Raw genomic sequence first — 15,755 nt, 5'->3', positions numbered from 1 at the left:
TTAAACTAAGCACAGACGCCCCCAAAAAATACCACTAGGAATGATAAATATTTATTTAAATCACACGTACATATCAGTGGTCTGATTGGCCATACAAGGCCGGTGTTGAGGACCCACCTTCTCATCCAGAGCTTTGTGGTGCTCAAAGAGAGACTTCAGGGCCTTGAGGACTTCCACCTCACTGGAGACCCCCGCTGGGGACTGGGCTTGCCTCTTGACCACCGTCATCCTCAGACTGCGCTCATGACGAGACACCAGACACTCCAGGTGTTCCAGCAGCAACTGTACAGTAGGACAGTGAAGACAGGAACAAGATGGAGGGAGCAAAGTGAGTCAGTCTCACACATACCACCACAACGGGTGAGAAAGCTAACACGAGTGCTGGAAGAGTGCTAATCAGGCAAAATGGCTGCTGAACATCTTACCCGCGTGTTGTTTCTCTCCGCCTTGAGCTCAGCAATCTCCTCCTCCCTCTCCAGTAGCTGCTCCCGGCAAACGTTCAGCTCTTTAGTCAACACAGCAAACTCCTGCAGAACACACACGATGCGTTCACAGGGGCAAACAAAACAAAGTGTTTAAACGGTGCGTCAATGTTTGTTTTATTGGAGGGAAACACAACCCAGACGTGGCACAGCCAAACAAAAATATTATTGAAATGCTGTGATAATAACAGATAAACCCATTATCAATACAGATGCGCCCCTTCAACAGAGCCCATCTGCGACCATACAGGAGGCCGTGATGTAAAACTACATAACAACCATGCAAATCACTGACACACTTTTCACTCGCCTTGTGAACACATGGATGCATTACATCACACTGTTACACAATGGCCCCGCACTAGAATGCATGAGAGAGACACCCCAACCACCCCTCACCCATCGCCTACCAAAAAGATAACAATGTCCATGTGTCATTTTACAACACTGCTTTGAAGCAGGACACCTTGTTTAATTACACGGAACAAATTTAATTCCATTGTATGTTTTTTTAAATAGCACAGTAGAACTATGACTACACTCTTTACTATACATATTTATGTACACAGTGTGATGTTAGCATCATTTGCGGTATGTTGCGAGAACGAGACAAGCAATAAAAGGGTAGAACAGGATGCAGATGGCTACACAGTAGGTCTTTGGGCCTGATAGGATTGTTTGTGGTTTGGATGGCACTTTGTTTCTCTGTTAACCCCCACCCCCGTTGTTTTTTTCCCAGCTAAAATTGTGGCGAGAATTTGGTAGGAGAGGTGATTGCAATGGCAACATAGACTAACATCATATAATTACTGATAGGAACCTATGATGTTTTTGATCTACAATTAAAACACTTCTTTGTGATTTAGATAATATGCGTTCGATATGCATTGACAGGGGCGCCACTAGGGATTTTGGGCCCCATGAAAAGAATCTTTACAGGGCCCCCTGTATTATAATTTCATCATCATTAGGGGCCTCTCTGGGCCCCCCTCCATCATGGGCACCTAGAATCCGTCTCCTTTACCCCCCATTTTCGGCGCCCCAGTGCATTAATGTAAAGTTTGCCTTATAACCAGTATTTGGTTTTCTCTCTGCTAATTGCAAATGAAACCACAACCCACCCTCCCCAAAAGTACATTCATTTATCTTTTGAAAATGTACACAGAGGGCGTGGCTTGGCACAGATGGTAGAGCGACCGTCCCAGCAACTCGAGGGTTCCAGGTTTGATTCCAACTTCCGCCATCGTAGTCACGGCCGCTGTGTCCTTGCGCCAGACACTTCACCCTCGCGCCTGATAGGTCTTGGTTAGCACCTTGCATGGCAGCTTCCACCATCAGTGTATGAATGTGTGTGTTAACGGGTGAATCTGATGGATAATGTAAAGCGCTTTGTGTATCATTCAGGTATAGTAAAAGTGCTAAAACACACAGACCAAATATATATCTTGAAGTCATCACCACTATTTTTATCCAGACACAGTCTTAAATTAACTTCATACATATTATGTACATTTCCCCGGTCACAAGAGTTTGACTTAAATGATAAATGGGTTGTACTTGTATAGCGCTTTTCTACCTTCAAGGTACTCAAAGCGCTTTGACACTACTTCCACATTCACCCATTCACACACACATTCACACACTGATGGAGGGAGCTGCCATGCAAGGCGCTAACCAGCACCCATCAGGAGCAAGGGTGAAGTGTCTTGCCCAAGGACACAACGGATGTGACGAGGTTGGTACTAGGTGGGGATTGAACCAAGGACCCTCGGGTTGCGCACGGCCACTCTACCACTACGCCACGTAAGGCCTGAAAAATTCTGCTCACATAACAGACGCAATGCACTTTGCATATATTTAGTAGATCAGCTATGCATGGGCTATTAAGTTTGCACATGTTTTAGTACACGCAAACCTTAAGTTAGTCAAGCCCTTAATGTCAAAAAGGTATGTCAAACTCACTGTGAAGCCAGACTGTAAAAACCCTTTGAAAAATCCAAAACTGCTTACGCCAAAATGCATTAGCCTTATGATTTCACGCTTTGGCCTTGTTTAAATAACATGCGTATTCAACATTGTCACAACATTTATGAGTCAGAAAAGGCAAACTTCATCATAGGGTCCCTTTAAAAAACACCAACACCGTCTGTGAATAGTGAATTGTATATCTGGTAAACAATATTGCTCATGCCTTACATAGTCAAAATTATATTAAAAAATATGTTCTTATCAGTAGAATGAGTTTTTAAAATGATTACCAAATTTTGGTCAAAAAATGGATTTTAGAGAAAGTTTGATGTAAAAACAAATATTTTAATGTGACAGTTCAACTATGAGTTTTTTGTCATTTATTGTATATGTTGCAAAATTGTATTAATACTAAGGTTTTTGTAGAGTGTTGTGGCAAATAACATGTATTGATTAATTTTTCTCCACAAAAAGCAAAAAAAAAAAAAGGAAAATTCAACAAAATATTTCAGTGAAATTTCGGTAACACTTGAGTATGGGGAACATATTCACCATTAATTAGTTGCTTATTAACATGCAAATTATTAACATGTTGGCTTTTAATGAGTCATTATTAAGTACTTACTAATGTCTTATTCTGCATGGCTTCATTATACAACCAGTAAGCCATTAACTAAGAGTCTTCCTTCAATAAGGTTAGGGTACTTAGAATATGTTCCCCTAGTGTGAAAATAACTCTATATGAAGTCTTTGTTATTTAGAAAATGTTCCCCATACTCCAAACCCCGTTTCCATATGCGTTGGAAAATTGTGTTAGATGTAAATATAAACGGAATACAATGATTTGCAAATAATTTTCAACCCATATTCAGTTGAAGATGCTACAAATACAACGTATTTGATGTTCAAACTGCTAAACCTTTTTTTTTTTGCAAATAATCATTAACTTTAGAATTTGATGCCTGCCACACGTGACAAAGAAGTTGGGAAAGGTGGCAATAGATACTGATAAAGTTAAGGAATGCCCATCAAACACTTATTTGGAACATCCCACAGGTGTGCATGGCTAATTGGGAACAGGTGGGAGCCCTGATTAGGTATAAAAATAGCTTCCTAAAATTGCTCAGTCTTTCACAAGAAAGGATGGGGCGAGGTACACCCCTTTGTCCACAACTGCGTGAACAAATAGTCAAACAGTTTAAGAACAAAGTTTCTCAAAGTGCAATTGCAAGTAATTTAGGTATTTCCACGTCTACAGTCCATAATATCATCAAAAGGTTCAGAGACTCTGGAGAAATCACTCCACGTAAGCGGCATGGCCGGAAAGTAACATTGAATGACCGTGACCGTCGATCCCTCAGATGGCACTGTATCAAAAACCGACATCAATCTCTAAAAGATATCACCACATGGGCTCAGGAACACTTCAGAAAACCACTGTCACTAAATACAGTTGGTCACTAAAGCTCTACTATGCAAAGCGAAAGGCATTTATCAACAACATCCAGAAACGCAGCCGTCTTCTCTGGGCCCCGAGATCATCTAAGATGGACTGATGCAAAGTGGAAAAGTGTTCTGTGGTCTTTCGAGTCCACATTTCAAATTGTTTTTGGAAATATTCGGCACCGTGTCATTCGGACCAAAGGGGAAGCGAACCATCCAGACTGTTATCGACGCAAAGTTCAAAAGGCAGCATCTGTGATTGTATGGGGGTGCATTAGTGCCCAAGGCATGGGTAACTTACACATCTGTGAAGGCACCATTAATGCTGAAAGGTACATACAGCTTTTGGAACAACATATGCTGCCATCTAAGCACCGTCTTTTTCATGGACCCCCATGCTTATTTTAGCAAGACAATGCCAAGCCACATTCAGCACGTTACAACAGCGTGGCTTCGTAAAAAAAAAAGATTGCGGGTTCTTTCCTGGCCCACCTACAGTCCAGACCTGTCTCCTATCGAAAATGTGTGGCACATTATGAAGCGTAAAATACGGCAGCGGAGATCCCGGACTATTGAACGACTGAAGCTCTACATAAAACAAGAATGGGAAAGAATTCCACTTTCAAAGCTTCAACAATTAGTTTCCTCAGTTCCCAAACATTTATTGAGTGTTATTAAAAGAAAAGGTGATGTATCACAGTGGTGAACATGCCCTTTCCCAACTACTTCGGCACGTGTTGCAGCCATGAAATTCTAAGTTAAATATTATTTGCACAAAAAAAAAAGTTTATGAGTTTGAACATCAAATATCTTGTCTTTGTAGTGCATTCAATTGAATATATGAGTTGAAAAAGATTTGAAAATCGTTGTATTCTGTTTATATTTACATCTAACACAATTTCCCAACTCATATGGAAACGGGGTTTGTAAAGTGTTACCGAAATTTCCTATATGTTTGTAATTATATCACAAAAAGCACAAAGATAAAAAAATCTGACCAAAAAACAAGCTAACTACAAAGTAAATATCATAATGATATCCTGTGATTGTTCTCATTTCTTTCGACTGTAGCTAGATATCATTTTAGTCATCCCACTATGGGGAAATTATATTGCTGCAATGCAGGTTTTTACATCAATCAATCAATCAATCAATGTTTACTTATATAGCCCTAAATCACTAGTGTCTCAAAGGGCTGCACAAACCACCACGACATCCTCGGTAGGCCCACATAAGGGCAAGGAAAACTCACACCCAGTGGGACATCGGTGACAATAATGATCCAGTGGGACGTCTGTGACAATAATGATTATGAGAACCTTAGAGAGGAGGAAAGCAATGGATGTCGAGCGGGTCTAACATGATACTGTGAAAGTTCAATCCACAATGGATCCAACACAGTCACGAGAGTCCAGTCCAAAGCGGGTCCAACTCAGCAGCGAGAGTCCCGTTCACAGCGGAGCCAGCAGGAAACCATCCCAAGCGGAGGCGGATCAGCAGCGCAGAGATGTCGAGGCTGATCAGCAGCGCAGAGATGTCCCCAGCCGATACACAGGCAAGCAGTACATGGCCACCGGATCGGACCGGACCCCCTCCACAGGGGAGAGTGGGACATAGAAGAAAAAGAAAAGAAACAGCAGATCAACTGGTCTAAAAAGGGAGTCTATTTAAAGGCTACAGTATACAAATGAGTTTTAAGGTGAGACTTAAATGCTTCTACTGAGGTGGCATCTCGAACTGTTACCGGGAGGGCATTCCAGAGTACTGGAGCCCGAACGGAAAACGCTCTATAGCCCGCAGACTTTTTTTGGGCTTTGGGAATCACTAACAAGCCGGAATCCTTTGAACGCAGATTTCTTGCCGGGACATATGGTACAATACAATCGGCAAGATAGGATGGAGCTAGACCGTGTAGTATTTTATACGTAAGTAGTAAAACCTTAAAGTCACATCTTAAGTGCACAGGAAGCCAGTGCAGGTGAGCCAGTACAGGCGTAATGTGATCAAACTTTCTTGTTCTTGTCAAAAGTCTAGCAGCCGCATTTTGTACCAACTGTAATCTTTTAATGCTAGACATGGGGAGACCCGAAAATAATACGTTACAGTAGTCGAGGCGAGACGTAACAAACGCATGGATAATGATCTCAGCGTCCTTAGTGGACAGAATGGAGCGAATTTTAGCGATATTACGGAGATGAAAGAAGGCCGTTTTAGTAACGCTTTTAATGTGTGCCTCAAAGGAGAGAGTTGGGTCGAAGATAATACCCAGATTCTTTACCGTGTCGCCTTGTTTAATAATACCCAGATTCTTTACCGTGTCGCCTTGTTTAATTGTTTGGTTGTCAAATGTTAGAGTTGTATTATTAAATAGAGTTCGGTGTCTAGCAGGACCGATAATCAGCATTTCCGTTTTTTTGGCATTGAGTTGCAAAAAGTTAGCGGACATCCATTGTTTAATTTCATTAAGACACGCCTCCAGCTGACTACAATCCGGCGTGTTGGTCAGCTTTAGGGGCATGTAGAGTTGGGTGTCATCAGCATAACAGTGAAAGCTAACACCGTAGTAAAATGTATTGGAACATTTTAAAATGAGCAATAAATAATACATATTGCGGATTAACGACTGCAGTATGTATGGATAAAAATACAAATAAAACACTACACTTATATTGCACACCCAGAAAAAAAAAGTCACATAATTCTCCTGCCTACATGGCCACTAAACACAACTAATCACCTGACTCTCCTGCCAACATGGCCACCAAACACAACTAGTCACCTGACTCTCCAGACAGTTTGATGGCCAGTTGCATCGGATGTGAGGACAGTCAGACTTGCTAAGAATTACAGGTTCATAAAAGATTACATAGTAATTTTTGACCCCACTAGTGGAAGAGTGGGTTATTGATACAAAAAGTGCAATATTTTAAAAGGTAATGAAAAAATACATACAAATGCAAACGGCCTCATGTCACAAACATGTTTTATGAGGAATTATCTGCAATATGAATTTCTTATAACTTTTCATTTTAAAGATTTTGAAAAATAACAACCCCTGGGGTCATTTTTGTCTGGTTTTTGAGTCACATATTCTCCATTATAATGTTGTCAGTCAACGTAAAATATGTTAAACTTCGCCTCCTAACGCCACAAGTCAGAATGAACTCATCACGTTCAATAGATCAAGTAAAATTTCAAACGGTGTCTTGTTCTCACACGTTTTCCTCTGTGGATCTCACCAGCAGTACAGTTGAGAACACAGTATAGACAGACGGGAGAGTGTGACTGCAAAGTAAACATGCCCGGAAACACCTCAAAGCCCGTCAGAAGTGGGTATGGATCCCGTGGGGGGTTTCGGCAAAGCTGTACATCATAGCTGGAGGACAAACTCTCCAAATAGCACTCATTATTAATCAGCAAAATCCTCCCAGTATACTAAGGAGGATTCCTCGACGAAAAAGTATTCATTGAAATTGGGCTTGTGCCATTTAGCAAATATCTCCCAGCATTATTTTTCACCAAGACTTGGTTATACAACAAATTTGACGCCAACTGTAGGATTTAAAAACCAACCTGCTCAAACATTAGGATGCTGATTAATTTTTAGCATTCACTTGGTGTGCCGCTGGAGCTGTCACTGCAAAGCCTTACTTGTCTCATGAGCTCACTTCACAGCCACGCGCACTGTGAAAGCACACGGCAGCAACAGTTACGGGGGTCACAGGGTGCACCCTTCCTGGAGGCACCAAACCTAACCGCGAATCACAGCTTTAAGTATACCTGCACAATCTAATCTTACAAATCAAGTTGTAAATTGTGTGATAACATGGTCGTTCATCGAGTTAAATGAATGCAGAGGGAATATCTGTGGTGGTGGACATTTGCATACTGTATATATGGCCCATTCCACCAAATTGGTGCCCTTTGAGTCTCCTGAAAATAATATGTAGAAATGCAAGAGAAAATTACTGGCATTTCAAAAAATTTAAAACTATAATACTTTTTTTTTTTTTTTTTTACAAAGGGAACTGTTCTGCTCAATGACCTGATTACATTTTTGAATGAATACAACTTAAATAATAATTTTAACTACTTTGAAATGGAAACATAACATTTGCCTGTCCCATGTGTCGTAAAATTTAACTTATAAAAATTTAAATCCATCAGAAATTTTGTATTTTTGTTGTTTGTTATATAAATCCAAAACCAGTGAAGTTGGCACCTTGTGTAAATCCTAAATAAAGACAGACAACATTGATTTGCAAATCCTTTTAAACTAATATTCAATTGAATACACTGCAAAGACAATATATTTAATGTTCAAACTGAGAAACTTGATTTTTTTTTTTGCAAATGATTGTTGACTTAGAATTTAATGGCAGCAACACATTGCAAACAAATTGGCACAGGGGCATTTTTACAACTGTGTTACATGGCATTTCCTTTTAACAACACTCATTCCCAAACGTTTACGTTTGGGAACTGAGGAGACCAATTTTTGAAACTTTTCAAGTGGAATTCTTTCCCATTATTGCTTAATGTACAGCTGGTTCAACAGTCCGGGGTCTCCGTTGTCATAGTTTACGCTTCATAATGCGCCACACATTTTCAATGTGAGACAGGTCTGGACTACAGGCAGGCCAATCTAGTACCTGCACTCTTTTACTACAAAGCCAAGCTGCTGTACCTCATGAAGAATTTGGCTTGGCATTGTCTTGCAAATAAGCAGTGGCGTCCATGAAAAAGACGTTGCTTGGATGGCAACATGTGTTGCTCCAAAACCTGTATTTACCTTTCAGCATTAATTTTGCTTTCACAGATGTGTAAGTTACCCATGCTTTGGACACTCAGACATCCCCATCCCATCACAGATGCAGGCTTTTGAACTTTGCGCTTATAACAGTCTGTAAAGTTCTTTTCCTCTTTGGTCCGGACGTCGCGATGTCCACAGTTTCCAAAAACAATATGAAATGTGAACTCGTCAGACCACAAAACACTTTTCCACTTTGCATCGGTCAATCTTAGATGAGCTCGGGCCCAGCGAAGCCGGCAGTGTTTCTGGGTGTTGTTCATAAATGGCTTTCGCTTTGCATAGTAGAGTTTTAACGTGCACTTACAGATGTAGCGACGAACTGTAGTTACTGACTGTGGTTTTTTGAAGTGTTACCGAGACAATGTAGTGATATCCTTTACACACTGATGTCGGTTTTTAATGCAGTACTGCCTGAGGGCTCGAAGGTAATGGGCATTCAATGTTGGTTTTCAGCCTTGCCGCATTCGTGCAGCGATTTCTCCAGATTCTCTGAATCTTTTAATGATATCACGGACCGTAGATGGTGAAATCCCTAAATTCCTTGCAATAGCTTGTTGAGAAATGTCGTTCCTAAACTGTTTGTCACGCATTTGTTCACAAAGTGGTGACACTTTCCCAATTCTTGTTTTGTGAATGACTGAGCATTTCATGGAAGCTGCTTGTATACCTAATCATGGCATCCACCTGTTCCCAATTAGCCTGTAAACCTGTAGGATGTTACAAATCAGTGTTTGATGAGCATTTCTCAACTTTCTCAGTCTTATTTGAAACATGTTGCAGGCATCAAAATCCAAATTAGCTACTCGTTGCAAAAAATAACAAAGTTTACCAGTTAGAACAATAAGTATATTGTCTTTGCAGTCTATTCAATTCAATATAGGTTGAGAAGGATTTGCTCATCATTGGATGTATTGTATTCTGTTTTTATTTACGATTTACACGTGCCAACATCACTGGTAATATTTAGTCCTTACTCCAATCATATTTTAATTGTTTGGATGAGGTGACGACTTGTCCAGGATGTACCTCGCCGAACGGCCGAATGCAGCTGAGATAGGCTCCAGCACCCCCCGCGACAAGCGGTAGAAAATGGATGGATGGGTATTAAAAAAAAAAACATGCAGTAGTTGAGTTAAAATTCACACTTCCATTTCACTTCATCCTGTTACCCTAACAAATCGGTCCCCAAACTACGCCCCCGCCAGTGTCCACAATCTGGCCTGCAAGAAATCCCCAAATGAAAATAAATGAAAAATCTGTCCTGTCAAGCTGCTCAGGCAAAGCATATTGTTGATGTAGATCTCCATATCTGCTTTACATGTTTACTTTACACAAGAGAAGTGTGGGATAGTTCTCTTGTAGCCTTATTTGTATTTGACTTTATCAGGTGTTTGGATATATTTAGTGTTCGGCGCAGCCGGACTGGAGCAGGAGGGGATTGAAAAAAATAAAAAAATAAAAGAGGTGGTAATAAACAATTACATTGTATCTGAGATAGGCGCCAGCGCCCCCCGCGACCCCAAAAAGGGAATAAGCGGTAGAAAATGGATGGATGTTAACACTTACAGCGTGAGGAAGTTCACATTGTATATTAACGGACAGTAAGCAAAGCATGTTGACCTTTACAGCATGAGGAAGTTCGCATTGATGCAAATAATGGTAGCCTACATTTTTCTGACCACCATTGTATCATGTTCTCATAGTCATCATTGTCACCGACGTCCCACTGGGTCATTATTGTCACCGATGTCCCACTGGGTGTGAGTTTTCCTTGCCCTTATGTGGGCCTACCGAGGATGTCGTAGTGGTTTGTGCAGCCCTTTGAGACACTAGTGATTTAGGGCTATATAAGTAAACATTGATTGATTGATTGATTGTTTGAACAAAAATAACAACTGGTAGCTCTTTTTTGGACAAAGCAGCTCGTTTCGACACAACACCGGTCGCCAGCAAAATTATTTTAACCCAATGTGGCTCCTGAGTCAAAATGTGTAGGGACCCCGGTCCTAACACATGACCCCCTCTAAAAAATGGAATATTCCATAAGTCACATCGTCAATAGGACGTTTCAGCGTTCAGATCCTCTGTAGGCTATTGGGAGGCTAAAATAACTCATTTATTTTTCTGTATATTAGATAATATTTTACAGATGATGAGGCAGTCAATTGAAGTCTCAGTGCAATCCTGGACTTAAAATGTTTTATTGTTATTTTGTATTTTTAACTGCTTGTTGTTGTTGAATCACTCTGATGTGCTTACTGTCAACATACTAGCAAACCTTCCAGGTGTCTATATTTTTCATGTATTTTTATACTAAAACTCACTGTAGTTTCAGGCCTGTTACTCAAATGAGTCATCTTCGGCTTCAGAACTTTGTAAAAAATCAAATACATTATTGTTAATTGACTGTTGATAAAAAAAAATCTTTCAGTTTAAGTTAATCTTGACAGAGTCGCAAAAAGCAAATTACACTTATTTGGTGGGATAGCTTATAAATATTAAAACATTTTCTGCAGGACCAATAATGTCATGACATTGTAGAAATAACAGTACACTTATTCACAACATCACAACAAAGTGTTGAAGTGTTGAGATGTTGTTGAATGGGATAGAAAAAGGGTTATAATGTATCTACGTGTGACATTTACCAAAGAGAAATACAACCTTGTAGTACGGTATTTTCCGAACCATAGGGCACACCGGTTTATAAGGCGCACTGCCGATGAATGTTCTATTGTTTATCTTTTTTCATATATTAGGTGCACCGGATTATATGGTGCATTGAAGGAGTCATATTATTATTATTTTTTCTAAATGGAAAACACTTCTTTGTGGTGTACATAACATGAAATGATGGTTCTTTTGGTCAAAATGTTGCATAGATTATGTTTTACAGATCATCTTCAGGCTGCTTTCTGACAGTCGTTTTCGGGTACGCCGTTTTGTGGGCGGTCTTATTTGCGGGGCTCACCTTCGGGAGCGTCTTCTCCCCGTCATCTTTGTTGTAGCGGTGTAGCGTGCAAGGACGGGAGTGGAAGAAGTGTCAAAAGATGGAGCTAACTGTTTTAATGACATTCAGACTTTACTTAAATCAGAAACAGAGCAGCATCTCCTCATCCGGAAACAACCACACTGGAAATGTGTCCCGTGGAAAAACCGTCCGACCGGAACTGTAATACCTAAAGTTCCTTGTGTGAATAATGTTAACTCCATACACCAGTAGGTTAGCGCTTTCATGGCGAGTTTACTGACAAATTTAAGTAAGAACTTTAAACTACTTTATATTAGAAATGGCAACAACAAAGGAAGAATGTCACATAACAAGAAGATAGAGAAAAAGAAGAAGCTTATCGACTAAGGCATCTGTGTGGACGCGCACAATTTTTCAGGATTTATGCAGATCCCTAATTCAGATCAGCAGGTACCAGAAGATAAGAAAAGTTGCTTTTGCATAATAGTGCGAAACAGAACGCCAGATAATGTCTTACATTATACACACAACATAATATTGCTGGCATGTTTAATGCGCCGACAATCCTTCAAGCGGTGCGGCTTCAAAGCTTACCAAAGTGGTACTTAAAAAATGTTGATAGATTTTTGAGCGCCGTGTGTAATTGTCTATATTTTCAATGGAAGATTTAAAATGTTGTTGTCTACTTGAGACATACAGTATTGCCATCATAGTTCAGACTACACATATCTCTTGTTTGACTGTCATATACTGGTCATACTTATCATCACACCATGTACCAAATAAAGTAGCTTTGAAGTAGGTATGCTCAACCAAATTTTTTCCTTACATAAGGCGCACTGTCGAGTTTTGAGAAAAAAAAAGGATTTTAGGTGCGCCTTATAGTCCGGAAAACACAATACTTGGTATAGTATACATGTTTATGTGCAGTTAATACTGCTGTGATGTTCAGTTTCTTTTACTGAGACACATTTTTAGGTATAATCAATGCAGATGTTTAACTTGTCATGTTTCGACTGTCATCGGCAGCCTTCATTCAGAAGGGTCACCTGACTAGTGTGACGTGTGCTTGTAGGCGCAGCCAACCCAATAGACCTGGCATATTTAATTGCTTGGCTACTTTTTCGATGCTTACTCTGCTCTGAACAAATACTGTGTAGACCTTACTTTAATTGTGTTGCTGTTTTCGTTTCAAGCTGCTTGGCAACAACGTAACACATCTCTGTATAAATGAACCAATTTTTCATATCGGCTCTCAAATTTTTTGTTGACCATAAGGGTCGACCGGGTATGTCTACTTTTTAGTAATGGGAAGAACGCTGTGGACATAGTCGGGTTGTCAACATAAGCGTGTCTGAATTAATCAGGTTAGACTTTAGAACCTGTTTTTGTCAACAGTGTTGCACTACGGGATTGTCCTCATTCCAATGTCCCACTGGAGTCTCTCTTCGTTTGTTTAGCATTCCAGATAGAGAAAATACAGTGCTCTGGCTGTACTGCAACTACTAGACTACACCACACACACACACACACACACACACACACTGCTGTACCTGTGGCAGGGCAATAGAGAGCTGCCTCTGAAGGGACTCTTTCTCATGGCTGAGCTCTCTGAGGCGTAGCTGCGCCGTTCCCAGGCTGTCCTGCGTCTCCCTCAGGTTCTCCAGCAGCCTCTCCCTCTCTGTCAGCATGTTGACCATCAGGGACTCCAGGTTCCCCGTGCTGCCTCCTTCATCTCCTCCACCTCGGAGCTCCCTGCCAGCAAAGCCCGCTCCTCCTCCACCTCCTCCTCCTACACCTCCTCCACCCATGGCCCCACCGGGGCCTCCCACGCCAGCCCCTGCAGGCGAGGAGGAACCCCCACCTGTGCCGCTTCGCCCATCCTCAGAAATGGTGGGCATCACCTCGCACATCATCATGAGACCGGTAAGCGTGTGTCAAAAATTGCACACAAAAAAATATTGGATATTTAGGAGATTGTACGTACGATAACAGTTTGATGCTCAACATATAAGCATTTTTGGAAAAATATAACACATTTTTTAATCATCTTATCAGCCTTCCCTCCAGCGCTTATTCTTTATATGTGTTATTTGGTCAAAAAGTCCCAATCTGCATGGTAAGTGAACAGAACGCAGAGAAGGATGTTTCTACGGTGAAGCCATTCTGTGGGCGGCAGGCAAGAGCGGAGGGTGAGGAAGGGGGGAAAGGTTGAAGGTTGGGATAGAGGAGGGACTCTGCCCCTTGAATGTTGGACTTCCCACAGCACCATGCAATAGCTAGAAAAAGAAGGAAAAGCACAGTTAGGAAAAGTACATGCTTCTGATAATACAAATTGACCAAATTGTTATTATTGCAGTTGCAGTTTGAAGTGATGTATAATTCTACAGGTGTGTCTATATTGCATACTTTACATGTAGCTCAGGACCACAAACATGGAAAAAAAAACCCCAAAAAGACCAAGAAATTAAAGGGAAATCGCACTTTTTTGGAACGTTGCCTATCGTTCACAATCATTATAAAAGACATGACGACAAATGTATTTTTTAAAATGAATGCTAACTCGTAACAAAAGTAAATAAAAGTCCGCTTACAGCGGCGCCAATGAGAGGTCCTCTATCCCGCCCATTAAACTCAATAAAAATGCATTCATACAGCGCCAACAATACTCCATTTACATTTTGTAACTTGTATATTAACCAAGTATTAGTGTGCACCTGGGAATAGGTTGATTGGCAACACTAAATTTGCCTAAGTGTGTGAATGTGAGTGTGAATGTTTTCTGTCTATTTGTGTTGGCCCTGTGATGAGGTGGCGACTTGTCCAGGGTGTACACCGCCTTCCGCCCGAATGCAGCTAAGATAGGCTCCAGCGGCCCCAGAAGGGACAAGCGGTTGAAAATAAATGGATGGATAGTTAAATTGTTATTATAAGCACTAACCCAGACAAACTGTTTATAGCGGCGCTCTGATCACAAGCTTGTATGCCAATGTTGACATGATCAACAGATCAGCTGATTCCTCGTTTCTCCGTTCGTCAAACTTTATTGTGAATCATGAATCATTCCTCTCGACTGGATAGTAGGATGAGGATGTAATCCGACATGTTTTACACTTTTGACAGCCAATTTAAAATTCTAAATGGGGTGAACTACATAAGAGGACGTTTGGTTCCAACCCCCTTTTCTTAGCGAGGATTATTAGTCCATTTTCTACAGCGTGTCCCTTTTTTGGGGTCACAGGGGGTGCTGGAGCCTTATCTCAGCTGCATTCGGGTGCAAGGCGGTGTACACCCTGGACAAGTCGCCACCTCATCACAGGGCCAACACAGATAGACAGACAACATTTACACTCACATTCACACACTAGGGCCAATTTAATGTTGCCAATCAACATAAACCCAGGTGCATGTCTTTCTTTATCTAAATGGGAATATATGAACAGTCTGCATCCTAATGACAGCAGACTTTGTACAGTAAGTGACAATTTATTATGTTTGTTGGCTCTTATAAAGTCTGCAGCAAGTAATCAGTGATGTAGTTAAAAAAAGAGAACATTGTGATAAATGTTTTAAATTAATCTGTATGCTTTGATTGATCAAAATATGTAAATATCAAATGTTATAAATATGACTGTTGCTAAATTACATATATATTTACATCCTGTATTTAACACCTAATGGACGTGTTTGGAGTTTTTTTTAAGGGATTTGTAGGCAGAATAGAGCAGCTACCTTAGGCTCAATTGTAAGCGAACTTTTGATTGTATTTATTTAATATTTAGAATGCATTCAAATAAATACATCCATCATGTATTTCATAATGCTTGTGAACAATAGCCATAGTTAAAAAAAAATAGCGCAGTTCCCCTTTAATATATGTAAATCACAAAAAAAAACCCATCTTAAATACGACTTTTACCACATCATTATAATTAGGCCTATCATAAATCAATATATGTGGATCATTTATTAAATGTTTAATGTTAGTGTGAATGTTGTCCGTCTATCTATGTTGGCCCTGCGATGGCGACTTGTCCAGAGTGTAAGTGCCTTCCGCCCGATTGTAGCTGAGATAGGC

General features: G+C 40.6%; 1 protein-coding gene across 1 annotated transcript in view; it reads right to left on the bottom strand.

Annotated features, from left to right (window-relative positions):
- Positions 1-15,755, bottom strand: part of LOC133558171 (liprin-alpha-3-like) — a 49,318-nt gene that overhangs the window by 23,217 nt on the left and 10,346 nt on the right. The window contains exons 2-4 of the mRNA XM_061909348.1: positions 13,231-13,956; positions 426-527; positions 118-282 (exon numbers count right to left, since the gene is read on the bottom strand). Of these exons, the coding sequence (XP_061765332.1) occupies positions 118-282; positions 426-527; positions 13,231-13,596 (633 nt within the window). The 5' untranslated portion in view covers positions 13,597-13,956. The remainder of the gene's footprint in view (positions 1-117; positions 283-425; positions 528-13,230; positions 13,957-15,755) is intronic.

The sequence above is a fragment of the Nerophis ophidion genome, linkage group LG08 (genome assembly GCF_033978795.1).
Source record: "Nerophis ophidion isolate RoL-2023_Sa linkage group LG08, RoL_Noph_v1.0, whole genome shotgun sequence".
In the NCBI taxonomy this organism is placed as follows: domain Eukaryota; kingdom Metazoa; phylum Chordata; class Actinopteri; order Syngnathiformes; family Syngnathidae; genus Nerophis; species Nerophis ophidion.
Note: the sequence above shows the minus strand (reverse complement) of the source record. Positions and strands in the feature narration are given on the sequence as shown.